Source organism: Terrapene carolina, unplaced genomic scaffold (genome assembly GCF_002925995.2).
Source record: "Terrapene carolina triunguis isolate 2854851 unplaced genomic scaffold, T_m_triunguis-2.0 Scaffold93, whole genome shotgun sequence".
NCBI lineage: Eukaryota > Metazoa > Chordata > Testudines > Emydidae > Terrapene > Terrapene triunguis.
Window position 1 is genome coordinate 2,570,025 of NW_020664444.1, and position 11,307 is coordinate 2,581,331.

Sequence of the window (11,307 nt, forward strand, 5' to 3'; positions counted from 1 at the left end):
GGGCAGGCTCCCAGCGGGGCAGGGCACAGAGGGCAGGCTCCCAGCGGGGTGGGGCACAGGGGACAGGCTCCCAGCAGGGTGGGGCGCAGGGGACAGGCTCCCAGCAGGGCAGTGACCTTGCTCAGCCGCCCAGTGCTGGGAAGCGCCTTGCCATGTTTCTGTGAATTTACATTCTGGTCAACTGTTGGGAGGTTGTTTCCATTTTGTTTTGGTTTTTTAAGAATTCAGAAATCAATTAGTGTCGGCGCAGTGACTTATGACGCACATTCCACAGGCATTTCTGTTCAACTCGGCTTTTATTCACCTTATTAGGAGGCTCCTCACTACAGCGTCTGGCAACCGGCGGAGACGTCAGCCGGCCCTGGGGAGCAGAAGAGATTGCTGGAGATCCAGCCCAGGCGATGGGGCCATGGGACACAATGATAAAGTGCTTTCTCCAGAAGCACCACGTGTGCTGCGCCGGGAACGCGGTGGGGCCAGGGGGAACACAGGGATGGGCGCTCCCATCTCCAGAACAGAAAAAGTCAAGGAAGCAAATTTCCCCAGCGATTGGAGCAGCAAGCACATTGGCATCACCGAGGTGCTGCAGCCGCACTCCGTCATGCCAGCGGGAGCGCTGTGCAAACCAGGCCAGCCCTGCTGCATCACTTCCCGCCAGACCCTCCTGCCCATTTTAGCTTATCTCCATACGGGATATTAATCCCCAGGACAACTGCCCTGGCTTCTGGCTGCCGTTTGTGCAGTAGGAAGAGGCACTGCCCCAGCACAGAGAGGCAAGGCCAGTGATCCTACCCAGCCAGACAGGCCTTTGCTTTGATCTCAATACAAGCGATTTGTTTGGTTTGGGTTTGTTTGTTTTTTACAGAATCTGTAGCTTCAAGTGGGATCATCCTGCCAACACCTGCTCTCTGGGGAAACCAGACTGGAAAGCTGGGATCCCGGAGCAGTTCCACGTGGCCAGACAGTGAGAACGGAGGCGCTGGTGTGTGGTGAAGCAGAGTTTCTCCCGAGGGCCAAGTAGAGCCGATTTCCTATCCATAAGTGATTGTGTCCCGCAGGCAGTCCCAATCCAGGGCTCACTTCAGGAACAGGCGGATTTTCCTATCGCCAATCAGGAGCCTTCAGGAGCAAAACAGAGAGAGATGAGCATGGGCAGCGTATGTACTATCCCCACTACAGGAGTGCAGGGCTGTGTACAGGCAAAGAAAACACAACCCCACGTCCCACTCCAAGTCGGCACTACCCCGCGGGAGGGAAAGATAGACAAATGGGTGGGAGGTTGGTAAGGGAAGAGTGATGGCTCCAGAAAGAGCTGGATAACATGCTGTATTCAGGGATGATTTATACCTCTACAATTTTTCTTCCTTCACAGGGACTCTAGGAACATGCAGAGGATTCTAGACGTCCCCTGTTTTCCAGCTGGGCATGCACATTAAACAGCTAAGGGACTGCCATCATTCAGAGAGGGGGAAACTCCAAAGCACGGGGGCTGGAAGAGTCCGCAGCGCTTCCGCAGATGGTTAGGATCTGGCTGAAGCTTTTACTGCTGATTCTTTTTGATCAGGGAACTTTGTTCCTGTGCCTCTGGCCTTCTGATTCGTGGGAGCAGATTCCCTCCGGCCAACTTTGCATCACCCAGGGGAGGGATTTCCGCCAGTCAAGGCCCAGAAAAACACTCTCACCAACGACTCTGGAATCCTTATTTCTAGTGCAGCATCAGAATGGGGAGGGTTGCAGGAGCTCACACAGCGCGTGCTACAGAACTCACCTCCGAGGGGCAGGATGTTGGGAGACAGAGGGCATTGGGAAGGGCCTCTGGATCCACTACCATGTGGATTTGCCAGCCATTCCCCCATAGCTGGGGGTTGGGGAAGCAACCAACTGGCCAGGGTAGCCTAAGGAGCAGTTCCGATCACACCACAGCCAGTGACTGAAGACTGCTCCTGCTCCGACTCCCTGGGAGCCCCTCTGTGCTAAAGCCTCCCATCTGGGCCTGAGAGGAGGGACTGGACTCGCCACTTAGTGAATATTCACGGCCTATTTTACAGACGGACACAAGCAGTACATGGCAATGTGGAGATTAGACCCAGGACCTCTGCATGACAAGGTACACACAGCTTTCCCTCTTCTTACACATTTCATGTCCACTATAGACAGTGTCCCCTCACCTACCTTATCAATGCACCAGCTAGCAGGCTGGCTACCATGGGCCCTACCCAGTAAACCCAGTGATAGTCCCAGTAGTTTGCTACCAGCGCTGGCCCAAAAGCTCTGGCAGGGTTCATGCAAGCCCCAGATATAGCGCCTCTGAAAGAGAAAACAAATGAACAGTCTCACAATTCATCCTGCTGAATATACAATGTTCTGCCACGGAACTCCAAGGACAAATTGTTTTCAGAAAGTAACAATCTCTGTAATAATGCCCCACTGATGGCTGACTATTGTAATCAGACCTACTATATAAAATACAATGACCATTGCAAAACTCATCTGAATAACATTGACAGACCTAGGAACATACCTGTATGGGCTCCAGCATTAGCTGTTAGCTAGGGAGCACCTATATCTGTAAAAAGCTTCATGTGATGGAAATGAAAGTGTCCGTTTTAAATTTAAATGTTGGGTTTGTTAGCAGCTTGGGTTTTACGCTCTTCACTGTGTGTAGGTCACAATGTGCTGCGGAAGGGGCACTGATACATATCTTCCAGCAACGGATAAACATTTGCACCTGACGTCTGTGCAGTGTTTAAATAAGAGCTTCAAATCCCACTAGAGGGGGCTCTCCCTTAAATAAATAACCTATTAGCATTCATAATTGCGGGCTCTTGTTATCTGATTCCCGGCACACAAGAAAGTAAACAGCCTGCTTGCTTGAAAAACTGGGGCGTGCTGAGGCCAAGCTGGGCAGTTTCTCCTAAAAACAGCCAGAACATACAGTAAAAAATGACTCAAAATGAACCGGCTTCTGTGTCCTTAGGGCTTCCTATTACAAGCATTGCCCCGGGGGGGACTTTCTTCTGTATCCGCCCACAACAGCTTATTGAAAAACTTGATCTGGCTTCGAGCATCCAGCATGTTAGACGCCTGCAGACTGGTCTTTTCTGACGCCGTCATCGGGCGCTGTCCATGTGTGGCCAATATTCCTCCCAACATGAATAACAGGCTGGTGAAAACAGCCGGAGTGACTCATAGACATGAAGGCCAGAAGAGACCACTATGATCATCTCCTCCTGGATAGCACAGGCCAGAGAACCTCACCGGGAGAGCATCAGTTAAAGTCCACTGAATATCCATGGAACCTATTCAGCACGCGTGCAACCAGGCAAGCTTCCACCCCCCTGTGCTTCCCAGAGTGCCCCAGCCCTGCACCTACTCCCATGTAACAGGGGAGTTTCCACCACGGACCATTCACTCCTTGGACTTTCTGCTCAGGCTGCCATCAGGAGACACTAATCACTGTTTATTGTCTGCCATAGAAACTAAATCCAGACCCACCAACTCATCTCCCCAGGGCTGCTGGGCAGCCATCAGACAGGAATGTCTGGCAGCTTTCAGTCCTCCAGAGGTACACGGCGCCACAGAACACAGAAAAGGCTGTGCCGGCTCACCCAGCTAGGATGTCAGCGGTGACAGTGAAACCAATGCAGAAAGGTGCCAAAGGGCTGCTGGTTTTTTCATTGATGGCTCCCATGCAGACGGCTAAGACCAGGAACATGGTCATGACAATCTCACCCACAAGGGCGGAGAGGATCTGCCCGTCGTCTGTGATGCTAGTGAAAGCCGCTCCAGTGGCGTTTATGTATCTGTCATTTGCTGTCATAACCTACAAGAGAGAGTCCTGGAATTGGTACAGTTTCAATCTCCACACCATGGCTATTGGTTCCCAGTCAGGACAGTGTAGGTGGATATAACATCAGGGCAGAGAGCAGCTAATCTGATCACTTTCTTTCTGAAAGTCAACCTAAGTCTCTAGCGAATGTAAACTCATTAGCAAAGGCTTTTAGCCTGTAGATAATTACAAGTGGATTAGCCACCAGCTACCCTAGCAAAGCTGTAAAGAAATTAACCTCCAGTATCTGCTTAATGGTTTGCAACGTAGATGCTATTTATATATCAAGTACTTTGGAGGATGAGAGGGGCGACATAAAATGGGAAAGACCATGGTAAATAGTGGGGTAAGTGCAGATGGCTGTAGCCGACGGGAGGAATATGCATTCTTCTGTATATAATAAAATAACTATAACCCTGCGGCACTTACTGAGCAACTGCCACTGAACATTAGTTAATGAAGATTCCCAGCACCCTGTATAACAGGTATGTCCGCATTAAAGACAGGCAAACCGAAGCACCGAGCGATGGGGCAGTGACTTGCCCAGTGTCATACACTGAGCCAGCCGAAGAGCTGGGAACAGCACCGTGGCTCCCAGTCCTGCGCTCCAACCCCTACATGAACCCCATACCCACAAAGGAGGTGCTGCGCATGACCATTGGTGTTCAGATTCCAAGCACAAGGTTACTTCTGTAAGTTGAACTAGGATCTGATGCTTTAATCTCCCCTGCAGCTGCTGGGTGCTGGCTTCCAGCATGTGCCCAGTGGTGCATGACAAACTGTTCTCTGACACAGCGCAAACCGCACTGAGAAACATAACCTGCCTTTGAGGGGCCCGTACTCACTGCTGAGATTCACATGTCTGCATGGAGGGGAGCCCAAGACCCCAGGAAATTAACCCTTTAATCTTCTTAGCAAGGAAGAGTCACCTGATTTCCATACCTTTGCCAGGCCAGCTCCGATCAGCCCCCCACACAGCTGGGAGATCCAGTAAGGGATGAGCAGCATGATGTTCAGCCCACCAATCAGCCACGCGGCCAAGGAGACAGCTGGGTTAAAATGGCCACCGCTGGAATCAACAGGAGAGAGATGTTAAGTATCTCAGCTGTGGGACCCTCTACCCCGAGTTCCCCTGAGGAGAAGACTCTGAGCCCAGCTGGAAATGACCCCTTTAAGCTGGATTCAGACTCAGTTAAACCTTATGCTCTTTCAAAATGACCCGTTACCTAGGCAGCTGCACACTGGTGAGAGGCCTGGGCAGCGATTCACAATCCTGCTCTGCCTCTGTTGGATTCTGCCCTGCCCTGCTCATTCTGGACAGATGATTAAGGGGGAGAAGTCAGGGAAAGCTTCTGAGGCTGTGACAGGGAGCCCGAGACTGACTGCACGTGAGGGGAGGGATAGCTCAGTGGTTTGAGCATTGGCCTGCTAAACCCAGGGTTGTGAGTTCAACCCTTGAGGGGGCCATTTAGGGATCTGGGGCAAAAATCTGTCTGGGGATTGGTCCTGCTTTGAGCTGGGGGTTGGACTAGATACCTCCTGAGGTCCCTCCAACCCTGATATTCTAGGATTACAGGAGCTTAAAGATGGGGGTTACTTACACTGAAACAGCGTGGAGGGACCGTTAACTTGTAGGGCAGGAGCCAGGAAAGGGAAATGTTTGCAAAGAGTTCCCGGCCTTGCACCATCAGGCCTCTCTGAGCAGCTGATGGTGCTATCACCCCCCCAGGGGAGCGACCACGGCAACACGCAGCCCATGGATTCCTTTAGGGAGGGGCCGAGGACCCAGGGCATGGAACGAGCATTGCTTTCCCCTGCTGTTTCCCTCAAGGTTCCTCTTTGGTGCTGACAGTTTTACGAGTGCCCTTCGCTAAGACTCCTCGTTCTGGCCTGGCATGCAATGTGAGAGCAGAACTTGGCCTGCAGGTTTTCTTTCCCCATATTCACTGTTCTGACCAAGGAGGGATTTGTTCACTGACAAGCTGTGCTACTGACCCTGCTTGGGCCGCTGACCCTGCTTGGGCCATCAGCAGGGCCTGGACTTGGAACATCCAGCATCAAAAGCACACGCCTCCACTACTTGAGCTAAAGCCGATGGTAGGAAGCAGCAGACTCAGTAATCTCTCCTGTGGACCAGCCACTTGAGGGGGACAAAGATCCACTCTCTCCTTGCGGGGGTTACAACAAGATAACCCCAATTCCCTTGCGACGTCCTTGTGGAGCCCAGGCCAAATGCACTGCTGGCGTAACGAAGCTATGCCTGCCCAGGCTAGCCGTGAGCCTGGCTGCCAGGACCCTTCCGGAGGGCAACGGGAGTTTAGAGATGCCCAACACACACAGGCAGCTGGGAGAGCTGGGACCAAAAGCAGCTTTCTTCTGCCTGGCTGGGGTATTGGATGTCAAATCGCAAAGAAAACGCAAAGCCCCAAACGGGACGAATGCAAGGGAAGAGGTTAAATGAGGAGAGGGTAGGGATATTCTTCCTTTGATTCCCAGAGAAATCAGAGCTGGGAAAGACTCTTTGGGTCTCCTTGTCCTCCCTCTCCCCAGCCCATGCAGGAATGTGGCCTACAGATGGTTCCCTCCCTCAGGAGAACGCCCTGCCGGCTAGCCTCTTTCCCTCTTTCTCCTGGCAGCAGCCCCACCAGGGGATGACAAGGGCTCACGAGGCTTCACACATCAGCTAGTGCTGATCCGAATGGTCCTCGTTTTCTCGCCCCGAATCCTTTGCCTCTTCTCTGGAACAATTTCTCTCTTGTGAAAACCAGGAAGGGAGCAAAAGCCGTTCAGCACTGGCCAGTCAGGGGGGTGGTGCACAGTGTAACACTCCATGCCTGTCACACGTAGGCAAAGTCTGACTGATACTCAAGGCCGGAGCCCAGAATCCCAGAGCTCTATGGCCCCGATCCTGCAACAGGATCTGTGTGGACAGAGCCCTGCGCTCAAGGCATTGCATGCCCCCAATCCTCTAATGAGGCTCTCAAAGCTAATGAGTCAGAGGGTTTAGGAACTGTGATTATTTCTGATGATTCAGCTTTCATTAAAGAGGTAATGGAGTTGCTAGGATTTAATTGACCGAACCAGCAGAGAATTAATTAAGTTTTCAGGTAAATGCCAAAGCTTTATACTGTGGCAATGGGCCAATTCCAGCTGTAATCTTGGTGTGGGGCTGAAAATGTAAATGATAGGGCCCAATCCTGGACCTAATAACATCAATAGTACCTGGCTCTTCTCTAACGCATCACATCAGTAGAGCTCAAAGCACTTTACAAAGGAGGTCCGGATCATTATCCCTATTCTACAGATGGGGAAACTGAGGCACAGAGGGGGGGAAGTGACTGTGGAAGTAGAGCAAGAACTGACAGGGATTTGAAGGGGATTTCAATGCAAACAGTCTCTTCTGTGAGCAAGAGTCAGGCTAGCTGTAAGCCTAATCACGTGAGATTTGTAGAAGTGAGGATTGTGTGAGGCGAATGGGAAAGAACTGTGTGAGAAGCTGTTGCGACCTCATGTTAGATAAGTATGGAATGTAGACTACAGTCTAAATAGAGGTGAGAGAAAGAAGATATCAGGATGACCTATGTATAAACAAAATGCAGCTGCTGCTCATTATTGCGTGTAACAAAAGGTATAAATGCTTGCTGTCATTGTTTACCTGTGAGAGCCCTGTTTAGCTCTCTCCCTCCACGCAACTGCTAGAGATAATAAAGTATCTGCCTTGCTGCACCCAAACCTGAGAGCGAGAACTCTGTTTTTCTCCGACATGACTGACCCAAGGTCTCCCAGCAGGCCAGTGGCAGAGGAGGGACTAGAACCCAGAGGCCCCGAGTCCCTGTGCAGTGTTCTGGCCACGTGGCGAGTTGCAGGATCTATATTTGCAGTATATGGCCCTGACTCAGGGAAGCCCTTAAACACAAAGTACACGGTGAAGTCCCATCAACTTTAATGGGATTTAAGCATGTACTTAAAGTTATGCACACGCGTAAGAGCTCCCTGAATCAGAGTCTCTCATTGTAACTGTATGTGTAGGGTATAAACACCCAGGAAGGCGAGGAGTTGTTTCAGGTGGTCACAGGGGCACAGTTAAGAGTAGTGGATGAAATTCAGCAGTGCCTAACAGTGGGAAGGGGGGCAAACCTATGGCTAAACGACACACCAGGGGGAATGCTGGAGGGAACAGCCTTGCCCTGGCTGAGGAGGATGGGTGGGGTGATCGAACAGAGCTTTCCCGTCTCTACTTTCAATGGTCCAGTCAGTGACTTAAACCCTGTCTTTGCAAGAGGTAACAGATGCTTTCAGCTTAGGTAGCACACTCAGGAAATGGAGACCAGCGACCAGCCTAGTCCAACCATTTAGCATTCCAGTCAGACCTGTGTATACTCAGGGACCCACCTAGTGTGTCTGTTAGTGGGTTAAAGGATAGTTTATTTAGCCACCCGAGTGCAGAGTGTCCAATCTATTGCTAGTCATGAAACCTGAGCATCATTTATGTTTTTTCATTCTAACACTAGGCGCATTGTCAGCAAAGGCTAATGGGGTCCTTGGGTTTCACTGCTAGCCTACGTATACCCTATGTATACATTAACCAATCCACAGATAACTCTGAATAACAGGCAGTTAATAGAGTCATAAAATGTGGATTCCAGCCTATTTTTTATGGAGCATTGATCAAAACAAACTTGTTTTTGCAGCCTCTTGGTTCTGTCTCGGAAACAAACTTCTAACCCCAAGTTAGTCGGTTCAGAATGATGCTTTTGCAGAAAAACTTTAATTGAACAACGCCCTCCTCGTTCCAGAGCGGGAAGACTGCGAACACCCTCTGCTTCATACAGAAATACCTGCTTTATCCACCATTCGAAAGCTGCCGAGGCGCTACGGAAAAGTTGGCGGAGCATCCTTTTGAGAGACAGTGGAGATTTCGTGTGTCTCCCTTCCACCGTTTGTGATTCCTGGAGAAGAGTGACCCGAGAGCAGATCTTGGCAGCTCAGAGCTCCACCTCCAGCTGCTTATTCCTCTCCTGAACTGACCATTCATATCTGTGACATCACAATCATCTCCAGCTAACTGAGAAATCCCATGGGATCAAGGGGCTTTGCTCTATTAAAATCAATGGAGTGACACTCATGTACACCAGCTGAGGATCTGGCCCAATGTCTGTAACCGAGGAATAAGCCGGGAGAGCAGATGAAATTGTAAGCAATAAAAAGTCAAGGTTTGATGCCCATGAGGCGGCGTACCCAGAGGTTAGAGCAAGGAAGCAGGAGTCAGAAGACCTGGATTCTATGCCTTCCCACAGCAAGACAGTGGCTCACACTGATGATAAAAAATGGAACCTCCTTCTTCAACAGATCTGCTCCCTGAGGGCGTCAGAGCCACAGCTGCTGGCTTTACTAACAAACCCAAATTTTTACCCCATCCTTCCCTCTTAGCCTTGTTGAGCCAAAGCAGCCGTGGGAGAGGAGCCGGATTCTGTTCTGGCTCACGCATCGTCAGCAGAATTGCTAAGTCCCAGTGGCAAAATCTTTACCTTGAGGTGTAGACTTTAATTCCACCCTCATAAGACAAAGAGATAATATCCCTCCATTGGTCCAGGACTCCTGCTGATCATACGTGAGCCACACAGGACATGCCTTGATCATCAGAACACAGGCTGTTTGCAGGACTGGCAATTAATGGGGGAGGGGGGGACTTTTTCACTTGTAGGCTGGGCAAATTTGATCTGGAGGGGCTGAGAGAGCACAGGTGTGGATCTCCCCAGTGCCTGTTTTAGAGTCACCATTCAGAGGAGATTTGTATCTTTCTCTCTCTGGGACTTTGTTCCCAATTTTAATAATGCAATTACAATAATAACTACCTTTGCAAAACTCGGAGAGAAGCACTGGACTGGGAATCATGAGACCTGGCTCTGTCACTGACCTCAGGCAAATTGGTCCTCATTCTGCGCCTCAGTTTCCCTTCCCACTCTTTATCCCTCTAGGGCCAGATTTTTAAAGATATTGTGAGTTAAGCGCCTAAATATCTTTAAAAATCTGTCCCATTGTCTATTTGGATCGTAAGAGCAAGAGCTCTCTCTCATTATGTGTACGTACAGCCCCTAGCACGACGCAGCTCTGCTCTGATCTCAGATGGGAACTCTAGACACTACCGTAATACAAACAATAATAAACCTTAACTGCAAGGCACCTTGTAACGTGCAGAGTGTGATTATTAATGATCACTATTACAATTATATCTACTAATCCAAAACACAAACGAGGCAGGAGAAACACAGAGAATAGGCTCACTCTAGCTAGCTATCACTCAGCAGAGCCACATTCACATGCTTTCCCGGGAGGTGTCAGGAAGCCTTTATGTTTTGGACGCCTGCCCCCTGCTCTGTGACTGTCTGAGCCCCTCGCTGCGCAGTCAGTGCCAAGGAGCCACGTCCCCAAAATTCTCTCACCTGATGTTTCCCAAAATGGCGATGATGAGCCCAAGAGCCAACCCATGCGCCAGGGCGGGCTGCAGCCTCCCCGTGCCGTCCACGTTCTCAATCACTGACGCGCACCCGATGAAGATGAACAACGCTGAGCCCAGGAGCTCGGCCACGCAGGGCTGGGCATACAGCTCGTACCAGTGAGGCTGCGGCGGTTTGTACTTGCCGTCCATTTCCACCTCCTTTATGGACATGCCACCAAACTCCAGGTCAGACATCAGGGGAGCTGAAATGAAGCGAGCGGAGCTTTGATGGCATCCAGTGCCAGGCTGGGCACTGCTAGACAGCAGAGTAGACTCACCACGGAACTGACACCTCACATTAGTACATGCAATTCAGAACAATCCAGATACAAACACTACTGCTTAACTCCTTCGGGGACAGCATGCGCCGAAAGCAGGGAGCACTCTTCCAATTACCCCTTAAGTGCCTCAAGTGGGCTAGGCACTTCACATAGCATATAAGAGATACGGGCTGTTATGATCAGGTGCCAACAGGGGACCTTCTGGTGCCAAACCACTGAAAAGGGTTTGGAAGGCAGCAATTCTATGTGGATTTTTTAAATGCCTTGGTTACACTGAGGTACTTACTTTCTGAGTGCTCTGTTCTTCTGGGAGCTGCAGAGCCCTCTTGATGCCAGCAGGACCTCAGCGAGCAATGATCGCACCGCACCTAGAGGAATGGCTTATCTGTCTCCTGGAAATATTGGAATGCTCCCTACTTGACCTGTACGGAGACACAGCGTATGGGAGGCTCTAAAAAAATATTGGAATGGATTTACATTGTTAAAAAAATGCAATAAAATCCGAGGCAGGTACTCCAGCCCACAGGAGTATGAAAGCTATTTATCTTAATGGTTCTATGGTTCAAGGATTTGTTAAGGATTTCTGCCAAGTCGGGGACTATGGTTCCTTCCCCCCGTGTGAAGTGCAGAGTACAATCCGCGTCAGTGCCAGTTGGAGGGACAATGGGCCTGACGCTCTGAGTGCCTTTTGCTGGGTT

The 11,307-nt window shown here is 50.4% G+C and overlaps 1 protein-coding gene across 1 annotated transcript; it reads right to left on the reverse strand.

Moving 5' to 3' along the window:
- Window positions 1–350: 350 nt before the first annotated feature.
- Window positions 351–10,552, reverse strand: AQP8 (aquaporin 8). The gene is made up of 5 exons (XM_024212469.2): window positions 10,273–10,552; window positions 4,772–4,898; window positions 3,609–3,823; window positions 2,173–2,307; window positions 351–1,119 (listed from the first exon to the last, which is right to left on the reverse strand). The coding sequence occupies exons 1-5, from the start codon at window positions 10,521–10,523 to the stop codon at window positions 1,077–1,079; spliced, it is 771 nt and encodes a 256-aa protein (XP_024068237.2). The 5' UTR covers window positions 10,524–10,552; the 3' UTR covers window positions 351–1,076.
- Window positions 10,553–11,307: the final 755 nt, after the last annotated feature.